This window comes from Electrona antarctica, assembly GCF_951216825.1.
Source record: "Electrona antarctica genome assembly, chromosome: 3".
NCBI classification, from domain to species: domain Eukaryota; kingdom Metazoa; phylum Chordata; class Actinopteri; order Myctophiformes; family Myctophidae; genus Electrona; species Electrona antarctica.
In genome coordinates, this window is record NC_136808.1 from 52,191,875 (window position 1) to 52,209,656 (window position 17,782).

The 17,782-nt window shown below is 48.0% G+C and overlaps 1 protein-coding gene across 2 annotated transcripts in view; it reads right to left on the reverse strand.

Moving 5' to 3' along the window:
- Positions 1–17,782, reverse strand: part of zfhx3b (zinc finger homeobox 3b) — a 208,202-nt gene that overhangs the window by 74,180 nt on the left and 116,240 nt on the right. For both annotated transcript variants that reach the window (XM_079496881.1, XM_079496880.1), the window contains exon 5: positions 8,811–9,045. In XM_079496881.1, the coding sequence (XP_079353007.1) occupies positions 8,811–9,045 (235 nt within the window). The remainder of the gene's footprint in view (positions 1–8,810; positions 9,046–17,782) is intronic.

The following is a 17,782-nucleotide window of genomic DNA, read 5'->3' on the forward strand; positions in this document are numbered from 1 at the left end:
TCTCTCTCCTGGCGGCCCGTGCCTGCACCTCGTCGGTTGGGGGTGTGGGCGGGGGCGGGGGGGATAAAGAACTGAAAATGGGCTCGATGACAAGAGAGAGCCTCTCGCACCCATGCACCGCCCGACGCTCCATTCACGGACACCTATGTGTGTGCTCATTTATGGGCGTGCAAAATAAAATCGAGTTCACATTTGCACCCACGTGCCAGAAGTGACACTGAAAGCGCAAACAGAGTGCACGACACCACACGGATCACACCGTAGACAAATATCGCCGAGCAAAAAGCTGTGTGTGTTAGGGTCCTAATGTGGATGGACTCTACTTCTGTCAGCTACTGTAGCCCGCTCCAAGTGAATTTTTGGACGGTAATAAAAGACCCAGTCCATTTGTCTTCCCTTGCCCAAGATCTTCTTCATCTAATTCATCACTGACCTGGAGCGTGCTCTCAGCCTCTCACCCCCTCTCTCTCTCCGTCCTGTCTCCACGCTGACGCTGGTGCTGCTGCCACCGTCCTATGGGCCAAATCTATCGGGCAGGCTGGCACAATGAGACGCAGACTCTGTTCACCTGTCAGCCAGGGGCCAGAGCTATCCCGTTTTTTACAGCGCTGGGGTCCTGTCAGGAGAAGCTGGACCTAAGCCGTTTTGATTCATAGCCTATCCCAGAATAGAATGGTGGCTTTCTGGTCAATTTGCTATTGCAGGATGAGCCAGCGGAGGAATTCATACAGTGGCCATCTATAAAACAGAGTGCAGGGGAAAGGAAAGGCTTCCTTGTATGAGTTAGGACACGAGGGTCATATGAATGCCACGGTACAACTGGAAAAATCTATAAAGCCATCATTTTGGCTTTTTTTAATAAATGTCTAGCCTTCTCTAATATTTTCAAAATGAAAAGTAACGTATTTATGAAATTCCTGCCACGTTCTGTGGACAGCAAACAATTTCCTATGCTGCCACGATGCCCTTCGGCCGGGGATTAGAGGGCAGGCGTCTGACAGGAGCCTGACTGGGTTGTGGGCCCCCAGGGGCCCTCATCATCCAGGCCTGGGCAGGCCGCACCCTCCATATCCATTCTGCATCAACCAGGGCAATAACAGTCTTTATTAAAAGCGCATTGCAGCACTGTCTGTCCATGCAACTTACTTTCAGATTGGCCATAATATGGCATGGAGGGAAGGGAAGGGGTCTGGTGGTTAGAGGCTACAATATCCTGTTTCTGAGAAGGTTTACTTTGCATTTTAACAAGCATGAATAAAGAAGGACATTCCAGAAATGGCTGCCGTCTGCTGGTGCTCCTGCCTGTGGGAGCATGAGGCTGGATCTAAGGCCCCTGCACACACTCTGAGCGTGGCTCAGCTCAGCCCTGCTTTTACCTGGCTTCTGTAAACGTTAGCTCAGCCATGTCAGCCATCGCTAGGTGGGAGATAGCGGGGGGGGGGGGGGCATGAAAGAGCCCCAGAGCCCAGAGTGATATATAAAGTAATTGGAGGGGGCGAGGTTGTAGATCCTCGTCCCTTCCCCTTCTGATGTGGGCCGGGAATTGCGCGCGGATCCCCAAAAAATCATAGAGAAATGAGTACTCTGCATTTTGGCTTTTATAGCACATTTTTGAGTGGTGTAAACCACTCCTACAACTGGCTTTTGTGTGCAGAAAAAATGAGCATGGTTGCTATGTTCAAAATAATTTCTGACGTAATTAAATCACACCCGGGTGAACTGGATGACCGTAGCAACCATGCTCATTTTCTCTGCACAAAAAAAGCCAGTTGTGAAATCACATCCGGGTGTGATTTCATTACGTCAGATCAGAGCTGATCATGCTATATAAAACCTTACACCACTCAGTTCACACGGGTGTGATTTTTCTATATGTGCACAGCTCTTCCATGCTTTTATTTTATTTATGAATAATACAGTATGTACTTATTTTATGTATTTAGCCTATTTAAAAACCAAATGGGGGGGGGCCATTGGAATTATGCATGAGGCATGGAGAGTCAGTGCCTCTTGCCTCTGTTGTCAGGACAAGCCTTGCTATTAAGTGTGTGACCCTGAAAGTGCACCCCTTTTAGTGAAACAAGCTGTGGGTTTCAAATTGTGCCTCCACCATTATGGAGTAATTTGTATGCATCCTTTGGTCTGATTTCCATTTAACAATGTATCGTACACAGCAGCACCACTGCCCACTTTCCCCAAACTGGTCATTAACAGAACTGCTGATGATTGGACTCTACGGTTCTGGGATCTCGGGTGTGTTTGGTGGGACCTGACAACCGCAGAATCACTCAGTGATAACCCGACGGCCTAACCAGCCGTCGCCCCTGGCGTCCCAGGACTCTGTGCCCAGACAGACAGCAGACAGGGCTGCCTGGTGACTGACCAGGCGGCCCCAGAACCCCTAGCCTCCACCCTTCTTGCCTCCCAGGCTCACAGACAAGGATTTCCTCCTGTGATGGAAGCCAAGCCGTCACAGGCCAGCGATCAAGGCTCTGCCATCTGTGACTGAGGCAGATTTACAGCAGGGGCTAATCCACACCGTCAGCTTCATACACGCACGCACGCACGCACGCACGCACGCACGCACGCACGCACGCACGCACGCACGCACGCACGCACGCACGCACGCACGCACGCACGCTCCCACGCTCCCGCACACGCACATCTCTCTCTCTCTCTGTACTCACAAATTCACAAACACACTGCACGCACACACACACAAATATCACATTCTCACACACACACACACACACACCCCGACTCAAACAACTCTTCTTCCATGTCCCTGCTCTGCTCCTCGCCTCCACCAGGGTCTTACTTTTATTGTCAGAAGGGCATACACCCCGCGGTGCTATTTAACTTTGCCCTTTTTGGAGGCATGATCTCATTCTGCTCTGTGTTCAAAAAATAACTTTAGTGCCATTAACCGTTTTGAAATGAGAAACCCCAATGTGTCATTGAGCTTTATGCCCTGGTGAACATCACTCATAGGAAATAGTGTCATCATAATACGCTCAAGTGTCATGTGAGCTGTCACACACACAAGCTCCCCAAACCTTGCCCCCCCACCCCCCCCCCCCCCACACACACACACACACACACTCACACTGTCAGACACACACCCATGTGCTGTTTATCAAAGACATGCCGATGAGTTATAGCTACCCTCACTATTTATAACCTGACCCTAAATCTAGAGTCCACCACTACACCTTCAACCCTAAACCCTAACATCAACCCTTAGCCTAACCAATACTAACCTCTAACCTCCTGACATAAAGAATCTTCACAAGCAAACACATGGGATTCAATAGTTGTAAGAGACATTTGGGCCCTTCACCACGTAAACCCAGGGGTCCCCCAGGGGTCTTCCTCCCCTCGCCAGCTTCTGTGGATCTTCTATTTGTGTTTTCCGTTTTTAATGACATGCCCATAATTGGGACCCTAGGGTTCATTTGGTTAAAGATAGTATGGATATCTCCTCTCTTACTCTCTCTCTCTCTCTCTCTCTCTCTCTCTCTCTCTCTCTCTCTGTCTCTCTCTCTCTCTCTCTCTCTTCTCTCTCCTCTCTCTCTCTCTCTCTCTCTCTCTCACACACACACACATGGCCACACGCACATATACGAACTTGTAACCCGAGTATCTGTTCTTTGCTTTATCTCTGTGTAGGACCACTACACTGCCCTACAAAGCCAACGTGCGGCCGGTAACTACGGGATTTATTTTGCCGATAATGGGTTTAAAAGTGTTCCAACTGGTCAGCCAAATGAGATATCGGCAAAAAAGTGATATATTACACAAATTGTAAATACTGTATGTTTTTGAGGTAATTGTTTATCCCCCACAATCACGAAGGCTAATTTGACTTTTGGCATACACAAATAAGTCGCTGTGTCCAAACACGTACTTACTGCATTCTGACTTTCTGGGCAGTATCGTGTCAACTGTAACGCTGCATGGTGCAGCGTGTTGGTTCAGGTCAGTATTAGGCTCGGTGGAGTGGCCTCCCTCCCCGTACGGGGCAGCTGTGTAGGGAGCAGGGTCCCACTGAGGCCTCCCTTTGTATCGCCCACCCCCACCCCAAGGGAAAGGGTTAAAGAAGACAAATGGAGGCCAAGCCACAGAGCAACATGCTTAAGCAGCACTTTTTTTCAGCGGGGGCGGGAATTAAAACAATGCATGCTTTTTATCCCTATGCGTGATCTAATTGGAAGGCATATTCATCTCCGCTGCCCTATAGCTCTCCGTGGACACTGCAACCTCAGGGGAGAGACGGTGCTATACTGTACAACCACTAAGACCATATCCTACTGTACCTGCCTCTGTTTTCTAGTCACTATAGCATCTAGCCGCACAGTAAAATATGGAGCGTTCATTTAATTAAATTTGACTGTGTACAGTGTGATTACACAGACCCGTTTGGAATCCTCCCCGCTGTCATTCCATCGTCATTATGTCAATTACGCAAGATCAACAACGCGAGACTCACTGGAGGAATACTCTGGGTTCTTTTTTCTTTTAACCACATTAACCCTGGTGTCTCTATTTTGGGCGATGTCATTATAGGCTAGATGTTTCAAACAATGTAGACAATTCGCAATAGCAAAAAAAAACAAGCACAATGTTGTTGGATCTGCTATTTTCACTATTTGTTGTAGAACTAAGTATAGTACATAGGCTTAAGTTGTTAAGTGACAAGACAGCCATGTTACAGTTGTCTGGTGTCGTCTCTGTATGACGTGAGCAGTCTGTGACAGGAGGGACCCTCTGCTCTCATGGGGTTACGGTTAGCGCAGGAGGGCCTACTGGGACCGCAGGCTTGTATCGCAGCACCTAACACCGTGCAGCCGTGCTCTGCTCGCTGGCTCACAGCAGCAGCAGGCTGGGGAATTACTGTCTAGCTGACCCAGAAATCCAGGGCCAACTTTGTTTTAACAAGCTGGGGAACCTTCCACCACTTTAGCAACTCTGCCTTGACCACAAAAAAGAGCCCTGTGCCTCAGAAGAGCTAGCGGGGAGGAAATTAAATATTACACTGAGAGGGAACGGGTCCAGCCCCGGAGGCGCTGGCGGGGGCCTGAGGTACACCGGGGCAGTGGATGGTGCTGGGACAGGAGAGAGGGGGGGGGGGAGTTTGGGAGAAATGGGGTGGAGCTAGAAACTTCCAACGTTAATGCTCCCTGATGAAGAGGTATGTTCATTATCAGCGTAATTCGATCAAGATGCTCAAATGGGAAGAAAAAGGCTGACATTCTTTATTACACACTTCATTTCATTTAACGGACCTTTAAAAAAATAAATTTGAGGGGGGGAGAGGGGGGTTGAAAGGGCAGAGGAGTGAGGAAACTTGGCCCAGGCTTTTAAAGGGGATATAGGAGGCAGTCCAACTACCCTTGGCTGTGCCCGGTTTTTTGTTTTTTGTTTCCTTTGCCCTGGCAGAGTGGGTAGAGGATGCTGGCACCTACAGTACAGCTACAGGGAGCTTCCATGTGCAATAGCATCCAGCTACTGAGCAGACCAGTGGCTGTGTGTACTGACTGAGCAGACCAGTGTGTCTTCACTGCTTATGAGTGGAAAAACTAATCGTTCACAATCATGGATATGGACCAGTAATAAGTTAACCCCTGGACAACAATATCTAGTTGAGCAATAGAGCGTCGCAGTCCCACCCCCTTTCATGACGACGCCAGGCCCAGGAAATAGTTCCCAATGCATTTTTCCGATAGACATTTCAAAACGTATTTATTTAAAGACCTTATAAGCGTCGTACAAAGCCAACTCTTGTCGTGACAAATCATGACAACAAACACAATATTTTGGACCAAACAAATGATTACAAAGAAGAAAAACAACAACAAAAGTGTTGTAACCTGCCGTTTTCTTATTCTTTGTAATTATTTGTTCAGCCCGAAAAATTGTGTTTGTTGTCATGATTTGTCACGACAAGAGTTGGCTTTGTACAACGCTTATAAGGCCTTTAAATAAATACATTCTGAAAAGTCTATGAGGAAAATGAACGGGATTTATTTTCCGGGTCTCTCGAGGGGGCGGGACTTCGACGCTCTATTATGCTCAACTGGTAACTGTGAGCTATTCTGGAGATTGATATTTTTTGCAACAACCACCCCAAAATATCACACCTAAAGCCCTTACAAAGACAATATTCATTCAGACGATGCGCCTACACAGTCAACATCCTGCAGTGACAACTTGAGCAATGGTCAATCATTGTCATATTTATCGTCTGTTAGTTATTTACTGGTGGATGAGGTCTGGCCATGTTATGTAGAGGATTGTGGCAGTTTGATGTGACTCAGCAAGAGAGCAACACTGTGCGTGCGTGCGTGCGTGCGATAGTGTGCGTGCACATGTGTGTGTGTGTGCGTTTACTGCCCACGCGCAGCCCCACTGCGGGGGCCCATTACCTAAAGCTAGATTCACTGACTTGTTTACAAACATGGGCATCCATTAACAAACATCAAAGCTTAGAGAAGAGAATAAAAATAAAAGCACAAAAAATGCATCTGTATGTACAGTATATATATATCTTACACTGTACATACAGTATATATCTATATTACACTGTACATACAGTATATATCTATCTTACACTGTACATATAACATGATTATTTTTCAAACCACACAACTACTGTGCTAAACAGATGCAAACGCTAAATCCCCAACCCCCCACCCTTTTAACCTAAATGGCCCTTCTCCTTGCCTTTGCATGTCCACTGTACTGTAGTCATTAACATATTTGGAGTGCAGCGAGCAGAAAGCTTAATTGTCCCTAATTGCTCGGCTAAATATGTTCTCTAATGATTTGCTTCAGATCTGTGACTGCCTTTTGCGCAATTTCCCGGCTGCTGGCTTCATTATCCCTGCCTCCCTGGAACAAAGCGTCTTCACAAGGCTGTTTTTTTTTCTTTTTCTTTTCTAGAGCACATTGTGCATGTGTGCGTCTGTGTGCGCCTGTGCGTGTCTGTGCGTGCGTGTGTGCGTGTGCGTGTGTGCGTGTATGTGTGTTAGGGCAGTGGTGGTCACACACACACACACACACACACACACACACACACACACACACACACACACACACACACACACACACACACACACACACACACACACACAATACACACAATAGAGGCCCTTTGTCAGGGCACAGGAGTTAAAGTGATTAGAAAACCAAATCTCTGCTAAGAAAGACTGTTAATTGACCGCAGCCCACGCCGTCTAATCAGTCCAGAACAAATGAGAAGTGTGTGAGGCGTCAGTGTTTCAGCCATGTTGTTGCTGAAGCAGCAGCTGTGTGTGTGTGTGTGTGTGTGTGTGTGTGTGTGTGTGTGTGTGTGTGTGTGTGTGTGTGTGTGTGTGTGTGTGTGTGTGTGTGTGTGTGTGTGTGTGTCAGTGTTTCAGCCATGTTGTTGCTGAAGCAGCAGCTGTGTGTGTGTGTGTGTGTTTCAGCCATGTTGTTGCTGAAGCAGCAGCTGTGTGTGTGTGTGTGTGTGTGTGTGTGTGTTTCAGCCATGTTGTTGCTGAAGCAGCAGCTGTGTGTGTGTGTGTGTGTGTGTGTGTGTGTTTCAGCCATGTTGTTGCTGAAGCAGCAGCTGTGTGTGTGTGTGTGGGACTGCTTTTGGTTGCTGGGCAGAAACCTCGTATCTCCAAGTTGTTAAGTCTGTCTGTGGGGTTTTATAACTATTTAATCAATGACAAGTATAAACAAGAGCTTGTGACTAAATGATTGGACCCATTAAACAAAGGTTATTTATTTAAATGTTTTCTCCATGTCCTTGAAACAGTTTTGGTGATGTGAGCTTTCCAGCGGACAGAGACGTTTTGTTACTGTTGTTCTATTGCTCCAAATGGCTCCTCCTCTTCCTCCTCCTCCTCTTCCTCCTCCTCCTCCTCCTCCTCCTCTTTCTCCTCTTCCTCCTCCTCCTCCTCCTCCTCCTCCTCCTCCTCCCGTCCGACATTAATGGTGTGTTTCAACAATATGTCTGTAATGACTGAACAGGAGTCAGGCCAGTGCTCCGACCAGCTCCCATTACACAGTCAAAAATCCCCAGTGCAAATCTCACCCAGAGAGTGTACAAATGCAACCAAATGGACCCTGCGGGTTCTAGCAAGAGGAAGGACTTTCTGCTGTGTAGAGCAGACAGAGGGCCACTGCTTCAAACGCAGAATAATAATCATTTGGCATGTAAAATGTGTGTGTGTGTGTGTGTGTGTGTGTGTGTGTGTGTGTGTGTGTGTGTGTGTGTGTGTGTGTGTGTGTGTGTGTGTGTGTGTGTGTGTGTGTGTGTGTGTGTTGGGGGTGAAATTGGATTTACTTCATTTTGTTAATCTGTATTGAGAGTTATGTATTTTTATGTTTTTTAACAAAACCTTGCCATTTTGAGAGTCCATCAAAATGTAATACACAGACAACATGAAAGACTGTCAATTTACTGTGATGTTCTTCAGCTGAATTGGATCTAATATGACCATGTACAGTAGTTTATTAGTGAAAGAGAATACAAGAGCAGGACTGAAAAAAGCAGGTGTGTGTGTGTGTGTGTGTGTGTGTGTACACGTGTGTGTGTGTGTGTGTATATTAGGGCAGTGTGGGTATGTTTGAGAGGGCAGGTGTTTTGAGGAGACGAAGAGTGCCACAGACAGAAAGACCACGAGATGAACAGGTGTATATATAGGAGACCGAGCCCCCCCCACTCCCCACATGCAAACGCACACGCACACACGCACACACACACACACACACACGCCAACAGACAACAAAAACAAAGACGATCTTCCGCCACTTGTCCTGACCTGTGTCCGACGACGAGGGGCATTTGCGGATGGTGAAGATGGCGCTGAGCTCCTCTTCCTCGTCCGGCAAGCCTTTCTGCAGGCGCTGCAGCTTCCTGAGGCTCTCGCTGCGCTGGTGCTTCATGGAGCGCACGTGCTGGATCAGATTGAGCTTGGCCTTGGTGGAGTAGTTGCACAACACGCAGTGGTAGTAGCAGGCGTCGCCCTCCACCGAGTGGTCATGCTGCTGCAGGTGCTGTGGGAGGAGGAGAGAGAGACACAGAGGGAGAGAGAGAGAGAGAGGGAGAGGGAGAGAGAGAGAGAGAGAGAGAGAGAGAGAGGTAGAGACACAGAGAGAGAGAGAGAGAGAGAGAGAGAGAGAGAGAGAGAGGTAGAGAGAGAGGTAGAGAGAGGGAGAGAGAGAGAGAGAGGTAGAGGGAGAGGGAGAGGGAGAGAGAGAGAGAGGTAGAGAGAGAGAGGTAGAGAGAGAGAGAGAGAGAGAGAGAGAGAGGTAGAGAGAGGGAGAGAGAGAGAGAGAGGTAGAGGGAGAGGGAGAGGGAGAGAGAGAGGGTTATTCTTCCTTCCAGATGGCAGAAGGCTGGCTAGCGGCTAGGCAGGCACCACACACACCGACCGAATCACTTTCACTCACACAGTTGGCAAATGAACAAATCAATTCCCAATCACAGTTTCGTTGTTTAACAGCCAGGTCTCTCTTCCACTTCAGGACAACTGTTTGGACTGCGCACTTTGTCTGCCGCGTGAGTATCTGTATCAGTGGGCTAACAGGACAGGAGAGGCGGCGGGCGGGGAGGAGGCACGCGGGGGTCTCTCTCGGGGGGGAGGAGGGGGTGGGGGGGGTGGGTGAAGCAGGCGAGACTCACACATCAGCCACCCTTCAGAGGCCGTGGGGGTCTCTCTCGGGGGGAGGGGGGGGGGGGCCGAGTGGCTGCAGACGGAAGGGAGCATTGATCCCCTTCACTCAACAGAATCCTCCCGTCTCTGAAAAGGAAACTCCAAACATCTGCCTGTTTCACGCATGGGATGCTAAATATTGATCACAGCGAAGCCAAATCCTACCTCGCTCCACCGCGGAGGGAGAGAGGGCTAAGGCAGGCTGTGCAGAGTCAGGTGTGCGTGTGCGTGTGCGTGTGCGCGTGCGTGTGTGTGTGCAGGGGGTACATTCTAGGACAATCTGGAACATTCCACAACAGGAGGACAACCTTCAGCGAACAGGAAATCAGCCTCCGTATTGACCCGTCAACCCGCAGCACTTCTTCCGGCACTCGTCAGCCCCGCGGCCCACCCCGCGGCCCACCCCGCAGCTCGCCCCGCGGCCCACCCCGCAGCTCGCCCTGCGCGGTGTCACGCCCCATAGTGACACCCCGCACCCCCTGTGGCCTCTCCTCACACCACAGAGCCTCCAGTCTAATTACCTCCTGCATGGCTCAATCAATGATGCAAGGCCAACACAATATGGCCGGCTCCGGCGAGCGCAACGGCGATATTGACCACTTATCCTACAGTATCGCACTGATTGTTTCTGCATGTTTACAACGAGGGGAGCCAGGGCGCCGCATGGCCACTTGTCTCGCATGTCTTGTCATGTGCCGCTCCCGCATCAAACTCTGCGGCTGCGGATCAATGTCCATCATCAAAAGTTATTTTCCTCTTTCTGTTCTAATTAGAAAGATTGATTCTCTGTCTGGACTCAACAAAGACCCGGCCTGGCATGCAGGGTCCGGACCGGGGCCAGTCAGGAAGGAATGTCCTTTCATTTCCTCCAGCCTGCATGAGTCGGCTTTATTTTATTTATTATATTTATAATAAATTGTTATATGAATTTTAACATCGACATACATACTGTTAGGTTTAAAGTTACAATGCGTAATAAGGTTAGAACAATGTTATTATGCAGAATACGTTGTAGCGAATGTAACGTGCGCAGAAAATCTAATGCCGTGTAAGTATTGGAAGCTGGTTTTCGGTGTGTGTGAAAGCAACAGAATAACTCTTCAATCAACCAGTGGTCTCTGAAAAGACGTGAGCTACAGCTGATACTATATACTATATAAACAGTATATATATATATATATATATATATATATATATATATATATACTATATACTATACTATATACTATAGCAATCATTACAACCCATTAATTTAGAAATGGACAGAAATGTGCAGCAATGAGAGGCCCAACGCGGACATGCATCCATTATTTATGCTTCACACCTACAGCAAACACCCAATCAGATACAAATAACTAATTACTAGTTACTAATTTAATGTACTAGTTTATTATACGCACGCACGCACGCACGCACACACACATATATATATATATATATGTGTGTCACATATATACACACACACATACTCTTTTTTTTTCTTTTTTTTTAAGATATTTTTTTTGCGGCTTACGCCTTTTATTGGTTTTTTGAAGGGACAGACAGTAGGCTGACAGGAAACGGGAGAGAGATGGGGGAAGACATGCAGTAAAGGCCGTGTCGGGCTCGGGAGTCGAACCCGCGGCACACTGCGACTGGATTACCAGTCGGGTGCCCAGACGGTTACGCCACCGCCTGGGCCACACACATACTCTTGTCGAGATGAGGGCCTATTTGCCAGACCTGGTCACATATGTATCTATGTACTGTACGTATGTATACCCCACCCCCACACTCAGACAAAGGTCGAGAAAAAAACAAATTGATTCATTAAGAGGAGCCTGAACTGGCCGGCCCTGCAGCGACATGACATGTTTAGATGGCTGTGAAATGCAAAAGCAATGGAAACATTAGACGTTTAAACCACATTATCTCTGAATCAGGTGTTGACAGGCCGGTCGGGTGGAAAAAATATATCATAACAATATTATGTTCCCCCTGAAATGCTCTTGTCCTTTTCTCCTAATGTTTAATTTTCCTGGTAATATTGTAATATTGCTATGGGGTTTTCTGGGCAATTGTATTCCATTCACCCAGGTTTCATATTTCTCACTTCTACACCTAAAATGTACATTAGGACACCGCTTCCAGGAAAAGGAATTGGAGATTTTTTTTCCTTTTCTTTTTGTGAGCCCCACAGCTTGCAGTAATAGAGTTATTAGGTGATTGTAAAAGGTTCTGTGTCTCTGTGTGCTCTCCCTTCTCGCCTCGTTTGAAGCCATCCATGATGTCATTGAATAGGTGCTGCTGGATATTGTGTGAGCCCCCCCCTCCCCTCCCCTCCCCTCACCCCCTCCTTCTCATCCTTCCCCTTCCGCACCATGCACACACACACACACACACACACACACACACACACACACACACACACACACACACACACACACACACACACACACACACACACACACACACACACACACACACACACACACACACACATTGCATCAGAACACAGGTATAGAGAAACCTGAGACGCAGAGATTGCATCAAACACCAAATCCATTGTGCACATTGTTTTTAGTCATAGCAGATGTCTTGAATTAAAAAAAAAAGCCTGAGCTCTTTCCATACATGACTCAAAAGATCTACAAGGAGACAAGTTCCAAAAAATAAGAATTACAAAACCTGACGGCACCTGACCTAAACTTCAAAGCCCGGTCTCGGGGGGTAGAAAAGAAAGGGAAAAAAAGGTCCTGGGAGTTTTACAGCTTCCCATAAAAAGGGGTAAGATTTACACAGGACTGAACCTGAGACTGCCTGCCCCGCAGAATTGGCCATAATTCACTATAAATCTGACTGGTCTGGAAGCAGGGCTCAACAGGGTCCAGATAGGCCCGCTCCAGGCCCGGCCCACCGACCGGCTACACCTGTGAGCCACCGTCCACAATCACATCCACATCCACCATGACTGTGTGTTTGGCCCCGGTCCAGGGCGTCTCGGGGGTACTTGAGAGTCGATGAATGAGGTACGAGACCTAAACGATGAAGGGGCGATCAGTGAAGTGGCCCCTGTTGCTGCTACGCTGCTCCGGAAAGAGCCGAGGAGGTGAGCTGACACCACAGGGCTTCAGAGACCAGACCACTCTTTTACCCATGGGAAAAAAGAAAAAGAAACCCTCTGATCATCACATGCACAAACTCTTTTTCTAACACCGATTCTCACTGGATTCCACAGGAATTATCCACGTGAGAGACCCCAGATCATATCTACAAGCACAAATACACACAGTACACACATTCTCTCTCTCTCGCTCTCTTTAACACACACACACACACACACACACACACACAACACACACACACACACACTCACACACACACACACACACACACACACACACACACACACACACACACACACACACACACAGAGTGCGCGCTTGCGCGTGCAAACCATACACACAGTTAGGATGTGAAACATAATAATGCAAGAGACAGGGCCTATGTCTGTTTCCTATGATCCTGCAATGAAGCCCCTAGTTGATAAATCACCTCCAACTGGAGTGCAGGAATTTGGCGGCTTAATGAAAAAGTCATGTTGGGAGAGCTGGGAGGAGCTGGTCTGGGGTTTCCACGCACCCCACCGAGGCCCCAACAGGACTGGAGTGGAGTGGCGGAGCAGGGTGGAGGGAACCTAGCAGGACCAGTTTACATGGCTTCAGTTTCTCTTCAATCCCATTTAATTGACTGGGAATTTACAGCAGGCATATGGGCCTATCGTTGTTTCAGCCAAGCAAGTATAAGCGTGTGTGAGCGTAGCATAGAGTGTCTCAGGGGCAGCGAGGAGGGGAGACATGCAGTGTGTGGGTTTAAGTGTACGTTGTGTGATTTTCCTATCTATTTCAGGCCTTCACTAGCTCCTCGACACTGTTTTTTTAGAACCGAAAAGCAATGGCAAATATGTAACTACAAAATGGAAAATCAAACACATGCTCCCTGTTAGTTTCATAAAGTATGAATCACAGACATTCTAGGTGCCTTAAAGACCCCAGAAAATTCTTTAAATGGCAAGTTGTGTGACACAAACCTACCACCAACTAAGGGTTTAAAACTAATTTCTAATACTATAACTGCTCTTTCTAAAGTCATTTCACATTTTATGACATTACATAATCTCAAATCCGCTGATATAGGCTGTGATTTCCTTTACATATCTTAACTTTTTAGCCGTCAACCAACTGTATGCTATAATAAAATGGACTTCATGTACACTCTTTTCTTAAACTTTCATTTTTATGGTGTCCTTGTTTCGTGCATGCTTTTGACTACTTAAGTCCTATATAATTCTTTGTATGATGAATAGCAAAAATAGCCGATCTACAAGCTCACAACACATTGCCATGTGCCGTGTTGTGAGTTTTAGATATAGCTATTTTCAGTATTTTGGAAGAACATCCCTAAAATAGGAACGCCGGGTTGAAAAGTGTTTAATGCAATCTGTAATTGTGATGCTCCGTCAGTTCCAACATCAATCCAGAGTGACTGTGTTTCAGGATGTTTTACAGCGTGCCATGTTTCTCGCTGTGGGGGCTGAAGCAGAGCTGGGTGCTTGTGCAGGTATAAAGAGGGACAGGGGCGGCCCGGTGTGGGTGCCAGGCTGCCTGCCCATCCTCTCTCTCTGACAACTTAACACTGCACCTTGACCTCTGAGTGGGCAATATACGCCTGTATCAGTCACAACACCCACCCAGAGTACTGCATACATCTGCATTTCCATCCGCTTAAGTGCAAAGTAAAAGTGCACCTTTAACACAGAACAGCGTGGTGGCTGGGAGAGTCCAGCTCCAATGTGAGATGGAGGTGGGCATTACTGGAAGGGTGGATGGGAGACAGAGAGCCAACGCAAGCCGGTAATTCCACAGAATGGCTCCCAATGGAGCAGTAGAATACAGCACACACACACACACACACACACACACACACACACACACACACACACACACACACACACACACACACACACACACACACACACACACACACACACACACAGCAAACACACACACAATGCACATAGCGATGATGAAGGCGAGACATGTGCACACACTCATACAACCATCCGCTCCCTCATACACACAATCACACACACAAGCACGCCCCCACACAGCCACATACCATTATGATCATACCCTAATTTCCACCATTAAATTTGGCAGTGCTGTTAATACAAAATTAATGCATTAAAACAGATGACTATCCATGAGCTAAATGGCTATCAATTCTGTGAGAGCTGCCAAATTCCCTCTGTGAGAGAGCCACTGAGTATCTGCCTCTATATTGCTTTGTAATTATCTCCTTGATTCTCAGCACTTAGAGGTAAAGCTAGCGTGTGTGTGTGTGTGTGTGGGTGTGAGTGTGTGTGTGTGTGTGTGTGTGTGTGTGTGTGTGTGTGTGTGTGTGTGTGTGTGTGTGTGTGTGTGTGTGTGTGTGTGTGTGTGTACGTGCGTGTGTACGTGCGTGCGTGCACACGTGCGTGCGTCCGTACGTGCTTGACGGCAGGCCTACACAGCAAACGCACTGAACACACCTACAGTACGGTGCACCCACAATGCACCGCTGCCTTATCATGCGGAGGAGGAACATTAGATCCTCTCATATCATACGGCTAGTTGTCACGCTTCCTCTATTGACTGATGGCAAATTTACAAGCCGAGTTTCCCGACATTAAGATGTGTTGATGAATAATGTCAAGTAGCACCTTTTGTCATTCAGACAGAGTGATGTCATGGCAGCAATTACAGCCAATGAGGTCATTGTATTTCACTGTGAATAGAGACAATGACGAGCGCCTGTTGGGCTGGAAAACACACTCTGGCGTTGGTGAAAGGAAAACAACGCCAGAGTGGCTCAAATCTCACTGTGTGTGTGTGTGTGACTGTGTGTGTGTGTGTGTGTGTGTGTGTGTGTGAGAGCAGGCTTAGTATACGACTACAACGACATTGTATACATGTATACGTGCATGCGGTGTGAGTTTGTGTTTCTTGTCAACTCCAAATACAATACCCACCCAAACGGTTACAGTATGTTAGAACCAACCAAAATACAATGATGTCCTGGGATATAGCGGATATAGCGGAGTGAGGTTATGGTCGCTGTTGGGCATTTATTAGTCATGGTTCAGGTTTAGGGTTACTGCTGGTAACAGGGAAAGACATCAAACCATCTCTTTCTCTCTCCCTGTCCGTGTGTATGTGTGTGTGTGTGTGTGTGTGTGTGTGTGTGTGTGTGTGTGTGTGTGTGTGTGTGTGTGTGTGTGTGTGTGTGTGTGTGCAGACTGCAGACCTGCTGTGAACTCAGATCTCATAAAGCTGGCCTCTGGGTTTCCCCTGGTACTGCAGGTATAGGGAGACAGGGGAAATGGGAATAAAGGGACTGGATGTCTATCTTGGGGTGCTTGGCTTTGCCGTCTGGCCTGTGGACTCCCTACATCCACCAGGAGCAGCAGCCGCTTCCAGCCACAGAAGCCCCACCGGGTGCCAAGTTTAGTGGCTGCTTTGAATTAGCCACTGCAAGCAGCAACATGCCCAGAAGTTAGCTTGTGGCTGAAGGGACTGTGTGTACCAGCCAGGCACAAACTGCATACCTACTGCTTCCTGCACCTCATTCCCAGCCCTCCCTCCCTCCCCCTCCCCTCCCTCCCCTCCCTCCCTCCCTAGGTCCCCCGCAAGCTAGCCTCCCCCTTATTCTCAAAACCCCAGCATACACTTTGTCGCTTTCTCCGCCGCCCAGCTGTGGCAATGATCCATCACTACCGATGAATAAAAAACAGGTTGCATATTTGTCTCTTGTGGAGAGAGAGAGAGAGAGAGAGAGAGAGAGAGAGAGAGAGAGAGAGAGAGAGAGCGGGCCTCTCTGTCATCGGGGAGGCCGGTGGAGTAAAGATAGATAGCCGTAGCCGTCCTTAGAGAGGATGGACTTAACGCAGGTCTATGAACAGCGTAGCCGGGGAGGACGCATGCAGACACTTAAAGACAATACAGCTAACGGTGCAACGCTCCCACAACTCTTACTTACTTTAACATTAAATAAAGCAATAATTATTGAATTCCTTTCGAATGAGTAAGATGCTAGAAAGTAAACAATGGGAACATAATTGCGGAGGGAAGGCAATCAATGCGCGGGCAGTCATTTGGGCCATGTTGATTGTGTATAGGCTGCCGTGTGTGTGTGTGTGTGTGTGTGTGTGTGTGTGTGTGTGTGTGTGTGTGTGTGTGTGTGTGTGTGTGTGTGTGTGTGTGCGTGTGTGCATCTGTTTGAGGGCGTGAGGGGAGTACAATGTCGTGACAAGATGCAGAATAATACGTTCTCACATACGCAGGCACAAAACAAGAGTTGGGTAATCCCTCCTTCAATAGTGACCCAGGGCTCTAAACAATAGCTCTCAATCAGCTGATCAATGTGTCCACATAATTCATGGGCGAGTCACTCTCTCTCTCTCTCTGTGTGTGAGCGAGCAGGAGGAGGAGAAGCAGGGATCAATGCCCTATGTGGTGATAACGAGCCTGGGTCTATGCCCACAGGAGCCCCTGCACTGGCGTCCATGGTCTCCCTCATTAAGAACATTTGGATAAGCATGGCTATACATACATAATGTGCACTTCTAATCGCAGCCAGATAAACACATTTCCCCCATTCTTAATGACCTGGGTCCTGCTTCCGTGACACACCGTAAATGACTCCGGATAAGACAGGAAATGATGTCAGTCCCCAAATAGAAGAGCAGGAAGAAAGGGAAGGAAAAAAACGAGTGAAGCAAATGAATGGCGAGCTGTTGCCCTCCTCTTTGAGTAGCTAATTAACAGCTTAACCTCCTGGCGCTTTTATGAATACCACGCTGGGAGCAGCTAGCCAAAACTGCAGTACAACACGTCGACCTGCAGGAGGCAACAGCTAGGAGGAGCCATGGGGTGAAGGGGGGAGAGGGGGGGGGGGGGGGGGGGGGGCGAGGGGGGGGGTACCGAAACAACTAATGTTGTTCCAGCCATGCAGGGACATCTGTACCGGCAGCGTACCACCTGGGAAGTGGAGCGGCCGGG